Consider the following 11,680-nt stretch of genomic DNA (forward strand, 5'->3'; position numbering starts at 1 on the left):
TAAGTACACTATTGGAAGTACTGTACCAATATATTAAGCTGAGCATGCACTACCGTCAGAGTCTAAATTCAGAATTAAGCAATATAGGAATCTCCCAAGACACAGATAAAATATATTCAAGTCAGTCACTGAAAAAAGTTAGTCTTGTGTTTGAGTATAGTATTGAAAGGTCAGTCATGCTTTAAATATCACTGCAACAAAAGTCAAAACAGATGTGTTTACTTCAGACGTGCATGGACAAATTTGTTCAACAGTAGATGAAGAGAGAAGAAAGATGAGGCATCATGTTAAACAGTTGGGACGTGCCTTTAGGGAAAGGGCTTATTTACAGCTCTATTGTTTTATTTATGGACTCATTTAGGCAATGAACAAGCAGAGGAGCTGTTTAAAATGTATTTTGGAAGTTTTCTTAAAAAATGTGAACACCTTTAAAGAAGGTTTTATCCATTTATCTGTGTTTTGTGTACCCGCATAGCATCAAACAGGACTATTAACATCAGACATCACAAAACCTTTAGATTGTCAAGCTAAAAATAAACATTAGTCCATTTTGAGTTGGTTCTGCTTCACTCATTGAACATTAGTAATCTGTAATTCAGTTTTTAATGAATTTAACAAGGCTTTGAGTATCCTGCTTTATGTGAGCTATTTACATTTTTGGTGAAGTCCTTCTCTACATAAATTGGCTATGAAAACAGGAGCAGTCTGAAAATGTTAAAAATATATACATAAAAGTTTAAAATACACAAGAAAAAAGGAATATTCAGGATACCTAAACAATAAAGTGGCAACATGCTCTACATTTATTTAAAAAACTCAACAACCTTCTGATCATCTCTTAAAGATCCTTATTCTTCTATTTACATGAACAGACAATCTTAAATGAAGTGCCGATGTGGGAGCTTATTCTAGCTCAAATTTATGTTGTTATTAATGTATTTTGAATATCAGTTTAATTAAAAGGGACTATATAAATCTGATCTCATGAAGGTTTTATATAGACATTCTCATAACTGGGCTCTTCATCTTCTGCTGCCAGAGTCTCATTAACAATGACCTCTGATACTGTGGAAGCCTCATCAGCTGGAGCCACTGTCTCGTAGCCTGCATCTGTCTGTGTGTTGGCTTCAGAATTTGCGCTTGGGTCAGTGCCCTCTACTGACCCTTGCACAGGGCTTTCAGGAACACTGTTCAGCGTGCAGGACAGGGGCCTCTTGGGGGTACTGTTCTCATGTGGAGATTCTGTTGCCCCTGCCAAGACTTGTTTCTTGCGACTAGGCTTTCTTATGACTACTTCAGATGGGCCTGGCCCAGCAGCCTGCTCCCAGACACTGGCCCGTGCCCCCAGTTTCCTGCGTGGGGGTTTCGTCATGGCAGGCCCTTTTCCTTTGGGCCGGTTTGCTTCCTCTTTGTGTCTTTGAATGCTGCCCAGCCTGCGTAGCATGGCCTGCACTGGCCCTTCAGAGCTGCTCTCAGGCTTTGCTACTTGAATAGGTTTGCCCACAGTCATGTAGACGGTGGTTACTTTCTCTGAATCCACATCTGCCTCCTGGCCATCAGAGGAGGCCTGCGGCTGAAGGTTTTTCCTGGTGTTGGACAGTGTGCGCCGCCTACTGCCTGGGACAGTGAGATACGTTTTTGAGGGTGCCGAACTGTACCTTTCTGAGTCTGCCTGAGAAGTCTCAGGTGCTGAATTAGCCTCTTGGTCCTCAGTGGAGGCATTGGCCTCATCAATACGTTCCTCCTTCTCTCCTTCCACTTGCCCATGGTTCCCCTGCTGCAATGCAGAGAGCATAAGGACCCCCCAGGGGGCTTTAGACTTGCGGGCATTAGTTGACATCTCTTGTGCTGAGCCACGGCGCTCTTTAGAGCTGAACTTCGTGCCCTCAGCAAAGGAGACGGAGGGCCGTTTGGACTTGGCGATGCTGGAGGTACGGGGAATGCCAAAAGCCAGAGACATGTCCTCACTGCTGAACGCGGACGCATCAGGGAAGACATTACACTTAGAGCTCAGCTCCTGGAACTCACCTCCTGCTACAGCTGGGATGTCTGAAAAGAGCAGAGAAGCAAAGATTTCACTACATTCAAGCAATTTCTAGGGGTGTACATCTTCAGTTATAATTGTTTATATAACTAATAAACAATCATATTCAAATAAATGACTGGACAAACTATTTACCGATAACTACAGATAACACCCATGAAATGGACATGTGGAATTTATTTAATTTATGCATGAGCATCCTGTATATACATTATGTGTACCCTGCTTTTATCTCATTTGCACACACTTAATGTGACTCAAAGACGCAGATACTGTATAATAACCCATTCTGCTAAAAATGTTAATCTCTGACTCACATGCATTAAATGAAGTGAAAAAAACAGAGTAACATCCATGAGCACAAACAAGAAAAAAACACATGAGAGTGGGTACATCATTCTTTTAATGTGCATTTATTTATTTATGTATTTAAAACATGGTGTGAAAAGGAGCAAATGGAAACTGTTTTAGATACTCAAATGTGTTAATGTGAAATAGCCATACTGTAAAATTACTGTTAAGTTGTTGTAAATCATGAAAATTCTAATACACACTGATAGTTTTGCCCCAATTTGTTAAAACTGCTTATTGTCCCAGAGCCCTATTATGTACAAAGTAGATAATAAAAGATAATAACAATAATACAAGCTTTTCTTTAACATTTGGAAACAGCTAAGGAATTATTTGTCCCAAAAAATTAGTGAATGTATAATATTGAAGATTATAATCGATTCTAATTGATTTTAACACTGCAAATTCAATGCAGCTGAATCACCACCTTTAGATCAATGCATTATGATGCATCTATGCATCATTACTTTGTTAGCAATTATTGATGATTACAAACAAAAGACAATAAGAATTTGTAAGCTAAATAACAAAGCTCAGGAAAAGTCAGTTAGTGACAAGCACAAGACAGAACCTAAGAACACAAGAGCAAGGTGTCCTGTACCTTCTCTGGGCGGGATACAGTACACCGCCTCTCCCTCCTCATCAGTCTCAAAGGAGTCAGTAACCCAGCCTGAGGAGGGTGGCTCGATAAAACTGTGGTTAAAGGTGAGCTCTGGATCATGATGAGACACTGGGGGCACAACAGAGAACAGTAATGGGCAGTCAAACAGTCACACAGCATATAGCTACACAAAAGTCTGCAACACTAAGTATAATATCAAGTCTACTAATATTTCATTTGTCCACTTGTCTTTACTTTTGTGTACTCTTCTGCCACTTTAAACCAATGACTTACATCTGTGTCCTAACACAAAAAAACTAAAAAACACAAATAAAACTAAAAATAAAAATGCAAATGTAACCTATATGGTGGCAAGAGGTTGGCTCAAAATGTGGCTTTTTTAAGAGTATCTGACCTGTAACCCTTGGAAGTCCAGAGGACCAGAGAGTGAGGCATGGCATGGCTGCGCTCATGTTGGCAAGCACTGTGTAGACATGATGCTTCATGCGGCCCGTTGTGCTACCGTCCCCTACTGCCACTCTGTGGTTTAGGCAGAATAAACTGGGATCATATGCTGCTCTAAACCACTGGCAGAGTAATGCTAAATGTATAAAGAAACATTATACTGTATTGATTCAGTTTAAAAATCTTACCTATCCTTTCCATCAACTGGGCTTCCACAACAGCAACAGCAAAATAATAATGCAAGGACAAGAAGCAGCAGAGGAACCAGAAGCCCTGCAAGAAGCCCTGCTCGACTGCCTGTCAGACACATATACAAATTCACACGTGTATTGTGTATATTTTCACTTTAATAACAGACTAGATTGAAATGATAAGAGCCTGTATGCACATACTGTAAGGACATGCCCCAGTTGCAGGATGGCACTTGTCAAATCCACAGTCACAGGACAAAGAGCAGTTTATTCCATACAGACGCTCTGGGCATGAACTGTTGCAACTGTTACATAGCAAAAACAGCAGCTCTATAGTCTCATTAAAACCCCATACAGTGTGCAAGCAGTTACACTCTCAGCTACCTTACCTCTCACCCAGGAAGCCAGGCTGGCAAATACAACTTCCTGTCACCTGATCACAGTGGCCATGATAGCAGGGGTTGCACTGGAAGCGACAACCATCTCCAAAAGTCCCTTTTGGGCAGGGCTGGTCACACCTGCAGAAGGAATAGAAAGTGGGGAGCTAAAGGTGACTTCCACTAATTTTTCACTGAATTTCTGCAATAATGAACAATATCATTCAGAGTGGTTTGATGTGAAGTTCATTCTAGGGCAACTTATAGATTCAGGATTGTCAGGATTGTTCCCAGTGGATCGATCAGGTGAGAATCAGTTGTCTGAAAAGTTCATGCCTCCCTCACAGAATGTTATAAAATGAAATGGTCACAAATTTGTTTTGGATGCCTGAGACATTGTTGCACAATGGATTTGAGACACACTTTTGATCTAAAACATTTTTAGAACAACAAAGAACTTACAGAACGTACAGAACTTATAAGCATTTATTACTGGTCGAAAGATAGTTATTTATTAACCTCTTAAACTTTATGCTATTATTTGGTTATTAATCTTATAGGAGTACTGCAATGATATTCAATGTAATAAAATAATTTCATATTTCAGTATAATATGATTTCAATGATAACTTTTCTATCACTGAAACAGAAGAGGCAAGCTGTTTAATCAAAGTACATTAATAACAAAAGCCAAAAGGCAAGTTTTTTGAAGCAGTGGTTTTGTCTTCTTTCTCTTCATTTTCAGAGAAATACATCAAAATTATTGTCTGTGGTAATCAGCCCTATACCACAGATGCAGCAGACAGATATAAGATTTAAAAAGGCTGAACTGTTAATTTAAGGCTACTATAAATATTGTATGACTACTGCGGATTATTCAGTAGCAATGATAAAACTAATAGCGGAGTTATGTAGTCACTAGAATGAGGAAAGGACATTTAGATCCACAGGTATGTACCTACAGTGTAATGGGTCAAAATAATTATTTAAAAAAGGGAAAAGGCTGAATTAATTAGACCCAGATGGCAGAGAGAAAACTCTATTTGTAAAATTATATTTTGATGCCTCTGTATGGAGCCAGTAGTCCAACTATTCTTCGTCAGACTTATATACCCCATTTTTTTGTTTGTTTGAAGTAACAATTAAATTGTTATAGTTATGGTGACAGTTATAGCAGTGAGAGTCACTAGTTGGTCCATACCTTGGTCCAGTCAAGCCCGGGTCACAGCGTGAGCACTCTCCTGTTGTTGCATCACATGACTCCTTCTTCTTGCAGTGGGGACACACCTCCTGACAGCGGATGCCATAGTAACCCAGCGGACAGGGCTGGTCGCAGTGTGAGCCATTCCACCCTGGAGCGCAGGCATTGCATGAGCCATCCAGCTTGGAGCATGGCCTGTTCCCCTCACAGTGTCCACAGCTACACCCACACATGAACAGCCGCACACATATAACACACAGATAACATAAGCATTTTCCTGGTTGGTGAAATAAAGTGTTTTATTAGATAAAGTCTATTCTTCAGACCAATGAAAGCACTTTGATGACTGTTACATTAACATAATCCAGAGTTTGCTTTCCACTGATTTTCAAAATTTCTGCTTAGTCAAATTATTTAAGTATAAGTCATTCAGAATCAGAGTTGTTTGTAGCAGAAGTGATAGGAAGCAGATGTCTATTGCATTTAATACAACTTAAAGCTTCCTAACAGAAAGCTGTTACATGAAAGGTTATGAATATGTTGCTTGATGCGTGAGACATTGTTTTACGATAGTTTTGAGACAAGGTTTTGGCCTAAAATATGTTTTTAAAAGTCATTAATGGCAGTCAGGTGCATGCAGAGCACTGAAGACCAAAAAAATTACCACTGAGTTACAATTGTCAGCATTACATAGTAAAAACCTCAGAAGACACATGAGGTTGTTTTGGATAGCAAATAAAATTGTTATATTTGTATTGGAGAACCCGCGACCCTGAGGGAGAAGCGGCTTAGAAAATGGATGGATGCATGGATGGATGGATGTATTGGAGAAATCACAACCCCTGGCTCCTAATACCACCAGAAAGAGTTGGCAGGTTTCTCTACAATTAAATATTTCACATCAGACCACTTTGAATCACTCTGTTTACTATTTCACCCTATGATTAATATAGAAATTTTGAAAAATCTGTGGAATTTTCTTTAAACTGAAAAGTACCTCTGAAAATGTACAATTTCAAATAAGTGTGGACTTTGGACAGGCAGTGTATACACCACTCCAAGTGTGAAAAGTTTTTCCTTGTCCCTCCTGCAGCTACACATGAACATGACATTTATTCATAGAATAGAATTACATAAAATGAAAAAGAGACTTGGAGTAGAGCCGCTGCTTCTCCACATCTAAAGGAGCCAGTTGAGGTGGTTTGGGCATCTGGTTAGGATGCCTCCTGGACGCCTCCCTCTGAAGGTGTCACAGGCAAGCCCTGCCGGGAGGAGACCCCAGGGAAGACCCAGGACACGCTGGCGTGACTATATTGCCCAGCTGGCCTGGGAGCGCCTCGGAATCCCCCCCGGGGAGCTAGTGGAAGTGGCTGGGGAAAGGGACGTCTGGGTCTCATTGCTTAGGATGCTGCCCCCACGACACCAACCCCGGAAAAGAGGAAGATGATGGATGGATGGATGGATGGATGGATGGATGGATGGATGGATGGATGGATGGATGGATGGATGGATGGAAAAAGAGAGGAAATCCACTGGAAACGCAATCTGGAAATGTCACAAACATTGACAATGTTTCACCCATAGATGTCATCAGGTCACTTTATAGACTGAAATGATTGTGGATTTCCTCTCTTTTTGATTTTTGGAATGCTTTACGTGAAGCTGACATCCTACAGACTCTAACTAAAACACAAAAAAGCATATCCCTTTCCCTCTTCAGTGGTCACCTCTGTGTACAGCCTCTCCCGTAGAAGCCTGCCCTGCATGGCTCATGGCAGAGAGGGTTCTTGTAGCCTGGCTCACACATGCAGATGCCTGTGTTCGGGTCACAGTTTCCGTGGCTGAGGTCGCAGATGCAGGTGCGGTCGCAGTTCCGCCCCCACCAGCCCTGACGGCACAGACAGTCCCCTGAGTGCTGCAGGCAGGGTGACATGTTGCAGTTGCAGCGCAGACTGCACTTCAAGCCATAGAAGTCCTCTTTACAGAGGCAGCGGCCCGTTGTCTGGTTACAAGTAGATGTACCCTGGTGGCACTGGCAGGCCTTACTGCAGGTAGAGCTCCACCAGCCCTCATCACAGGTGCAGTTTCCATACAATGGGTCACAGTGCCCATGACGGCTACATTTACAGCTGTTCTGGCACAGCTTGCCCCAGCGGTTGGGCAGGCAGGTACATTCGCCCGTAGCAGCATCACAGTGTCCATGAGGGTGGCAAAGACAGAGTTTGCGGCAATCTGAGCCCCAGAACTGAGGAGGACAGCCTGCATGGAAAAATGGGTGAAAAATGTAAAGGTAACGGTTTATTTGGATGGCCCTTTGTAGATGATTGATAAACTCTTAACAGATTATCAGTAACATATCAACTACATATCAGTGAAGTAGCAGTAGTGAAGTAGTGCTGCCATAGGATGTCACCTTTGCCACAAGTCAGTTAGTAACATTTCTGCCCTGCTAGATCTGCCCCTGTCAAATGTAAGTGCTACTACTGTGAAATGGAAGCATCTAGGAGCAACAGCAGCTTAACCACAAAGCAATAGACCATACAAACTCATAGAGTACGACCGATTTTGTGTCTATTTACTATCCAAATGGCAAGTGTCTTCTGTATTTTTATACATGATGTTAATAATGGTAAAATATTTGTAAATCCAGTTAAATAAGTTTCCTCTGGGGACCATTCTGCCTTGCATGTATGCTGTGCATGGCTCTCTATCATGAAAAGGTTAAACATAAAATTTAGGCTAAAACATCTCAAATTCTCACTCTTATTCTAGAACAGTGTCTCAGGCCTCAGGCACCATATTTCATAACTGTAACCAGGTGACATAAGGTAGCTTTTTATGGCAAACTCTACAGACTTCTGGTTCTAATCACCGCTATTCTGAAAGTTTCTGTAGAATAGCGCATTTCACACCAAATCACTCTGTATAGAAAGGCCAACCAGCCACTTCAGTTAGTATATCTCCTTGTTTCTACATTCATTGTCCATGTTATCAGCTCCACTTACCATACTAGTGCATTCTGCAGCTCATCTGTTTCTCTGTATACTTTGTTAACCCCTCTTTACCCTGTGTGTTAATGTGTATGACTGCAGTGGTATGAGTGGATCAGACACAGCAGTGCTGCTGGAGTTTTAAATACCTAAGTGTCACTGCTGGACTGAAAATAGTCCACCAACCAAAACAGCGTCCTGTAACCACTGATGAAGGACTAGAGGATGACTAATAAAACTGTGCAACAACAGATAAGCTATCATCTTTGACTTCATTTACAAGGTGGACACAGTGTTTAAAAACTCAAGCAGCACTGCTGTGTCTGATCCACTTATACCAGCACAACACACACTAACACACTGCTACCACATCAACATCACTGCAGGTTGAGAATGATAAAGGTTTAAGGGGGATACCAAAGTATGCAGAGAAACAGATGGACTACAGTCTGAAATTGTAGAACTACAAAGTTATAATTGATAAGTGTACCTGATAAAATGGACAAGGAGTGTAGATACAAGGTCCTTAATGAAGTGACCAGTTGGTGTTTACCACTGTTACATAGATCTCTCAATTATCCACAGCTCTGCTTATAATTCTAGACACATCTACAAAGTCTTTCACAACTTGCTACAAATTATTTTAAACCAATGAAACTGCACAGTAACAGTATCATATTCTAATGTTTTTCTATTAGAATGTTTTTCTATGTTTTGCACCTACACCAAAAAAAATTATTTGAAATAGCCATTCTAAACTTAGACGCTTAAGATTAACTAATTAAACATGTTCTTATTGAAAAAACAATGCCTTATAATCAATTGTGTTTGCTTACATCTATCTTAATGGTCACATAATATAAAAAATGTTTTTGGAAGTTTTTGTCGTCTTTATACTCACGAGTTTTGCAGTTGAACCCATAGAAGCCAGGTTTACATCTGCACACTCCTGGATACACACATACCTCATCTAGCATGCAGGCTTCCTCTCCCTCACAGAGTGCTAAGGAAAGAGGACAATTCAAGAGTGGATCTCAAAGCCCTCACACACAGTGATATCATGAACAAGCTTACAGTATTAAAAACAATGTTTGTGTTTAAAAATGACAGAAAATGAGACTTCATATCAAACAATGTGCCAATGTTGTAGCTGTTGCACTCACGTATAGTGCACTCTTCACCTTGCTGAGCCCATCCAGAACAACACACATGAGAGGAGTCTCTGTTTATGAAAGAAAATGAATATTTTAGTGAATGATGATATATAGTGTGTCCAAAATTTTGTAGATGTCTTCTCATCCAGTGTTTCTTACCCGTACCCACTTTACTGCAGTAATGTTCACAGTAAAGTTCAAACACTGTTGTAAGGATTGGATTGCATTCAGTCAAAAGACCATTAATCAGGTCAGGTACTGATGTTGGATGACAAATTCTGGATCGCAAACATCTCATCTCAAACACATTCACACACTAGGGCCCATCACTCCAAAGAATACAGCCCAGCGCTTGAGAGCTTTATAGTCCTTCACTGACACTTACTATTGGGCATGGTGAACTTAGCCATAATGCCGCTGCGGTAGTGTCACATTCTATTAGTAGTGGTTTTCTATGGAGATCATACAAGCAGTGCATGCGCAACTGAACACCTATATCAGTAGTGGGCCCATGTGGGCCCACATTTCAGTCCCTTACTCTTATAACTACAAAACATACTACATATTAGTTAGAAACATATTAGTTTCATAGTGGTTATTGAATAATTCATAATAACTACAGAACAGTAAGTCTAGGGTTCATAGAGTTAATAATTTCTTTAGTTTTTCTGATTCATAGGACTACAGAATATTTGAAAAAAAGCAAGTGGCTAATATTATATAGCAGTCAAAATTTACAACAAAAAGGCGAAAACACAAGAGAAGAACGAAGAAAAACATGAGATTATTAAAAGTCTCATAAGTTAATAAAGTAGGATTCCAGTACCTGGGACTGAGACAGACATTCTTCCCTGTGGGCGAGAGCTTCTGAGTGTAAGCCAGAGAGCAGAGAAGGAGCAGAACTAGGCAGGCCAAGATTCTCTTCAGGCCATCCATGCCTCTCCTCTCATGTGAAGAACCAGAACACATCTCCAGACCCAGTCCAGGACCAAACTATTGGGAAGTCCTGCCGGCTGAAGCCAGTGCAGGCCCAGTGCTTCTCGTTCTCACTCTCTGTATGTCTGCTGTGGCCTGGAGAAAGCCAGGCTCACCGAACCTCTTCATTTCCTCTAAGAGTTTCCTGGGGAAGTGAAGCCAACTTCCTCCAATTCAGCCAGCTGCTAGCCTTTTAAAGACACAACCGCCGCCTGGAATTCTGGGAAGGACAGCATTTTTTAAAGCTGAGTGTGTGAGCATGACCAGGTCTCATCACTCTCTTTGTGTTTCCCTTTCATTGTCCCTCTCACTGACTCATATACTCACATACAGTACACACATATGCATGGACACTCAATACAAAAGAGTACAGGAATACATGAAAGGGGGTCTCAGTGTCTAATTAGCAACTAGCAGCAGGAAGTAGCAGTCGCATATGTTTGTGATTGTGGACTGTCTTAAGCTCAGTCTCAAATGGCATGTTAAGTGTTGAGGTCCTCCTAAAGTGCACCTTTTGATTATGTCTACGACATGTAGACTTAGAGGGCAACAGACCTTGAGGACTCTAGGTTTTAAAGGGTGCATTTTAGACAGCCTTGTGCACCATGCAGACTCTGAGCTAATCTGCTTATCTACAGTGGCTCAACAGCTTTCTAGCTAGCTGTCTAGCCCAGTGTTTTCCACCCCTGGTCCTGGTGTACCCTCTGCCTGCACATTTTACTCATCTCTGCTCCTTTACTGGTTACTGATATCTTTACATGTGTTGTTAAATTTCAGCAGCAGCAGCACTTCATTTAATTAAATGAAGGACTGATAAAATAGGTTTTGGATGGAAACAGGATAAAATACTGGCCTTTTTCTAAAACAGCTTGGAATGGTTAATATAACACATTCACAAACAACCACAATGTGCAACCCCGGGGAGCGAGGAGGCGGAGAAATATGCGGAGATAAGCGACTTTTATTCAGGGCAAATCCAGGGTCATGGTCAAAACGGTCCAGGGTCATAGAACCAACACGGATTGAATGGGGGGCAGACATGACAGAATAAATACAGACTGAAATCTACAACGCAGACCAAATAAATCAAACAGCACGAGCATACAACCAAACAATTCAAGCAAAGACCAGTAACCAGACAGGGGAAAACACAGGGCTTAAATACATAAGGCTAAATGAGGGACAGGTGGAAACACAGGTGGAGACAATGAGGGGCGGACTAACCATAACAAGGGGATGGACTAGGAAACCAAAACAAATGCACATGGATGAAAAAGTAAATAAAAAGCACATGGACAGGACTGGGAGGGGCCAATGATGACACAATGTTT

At 41.2% G+C, this 11,680-nt stretch overlaps 1 protein-coding gene across 1 annotated transcript; it reads right to left on the bottom strand.

The window, feature by feature from the left end:
- Positions 1-203: 203 nt before the first annotated feature.
- On the bottom strand, positions 204-10,471 carry scarf1 (scavenger receptor class F, member 1). The gene is made up of 11 exons (XM_017696863.2): positions 10,201-10,471; positions 9,384-9,442; positions 9,122-9,223; positions 6,958-7,489; positions 5,231-5,449; positions 4,042-4,170; positions 3,854-3,957; positions 3,650-3,758; positions 3,412-3,536; positions 2,997-3,125; positions 204-2,049 (listed from the first exon to the last, which is right to left on the bottom strand). The coding sequence occupies exons 1-11, from the start codon at positions 10,341-10,343 to the stop codon at positions 983-985; spliced, it is 2,718 nt and encodes a 905-aa protein (XP_017552352.2). The 5' UTR covers positions 10,344-10,471; the 3' UTR covers positions 204-982.
- Between the last annotated feature and the right edge of the window lie 1,209 nt (positions 10,472-11,680).

This window comes from Pygocentrus nattereri, chromosome 17 (genome assembly GCF_015220715.1).
Source record: "Pygocentrus nattereri isolate fPygNat1 chromosome 17, fPygNat1.pri, whole genome shotgun sequence".
Classification (NCBI taxonomy): Eukaryota; Metazoa; Chordata; class Actinopteri; order Characiformes; family Serrasalmidae; genus Pygocentrus; species Pygocentrus nattereri.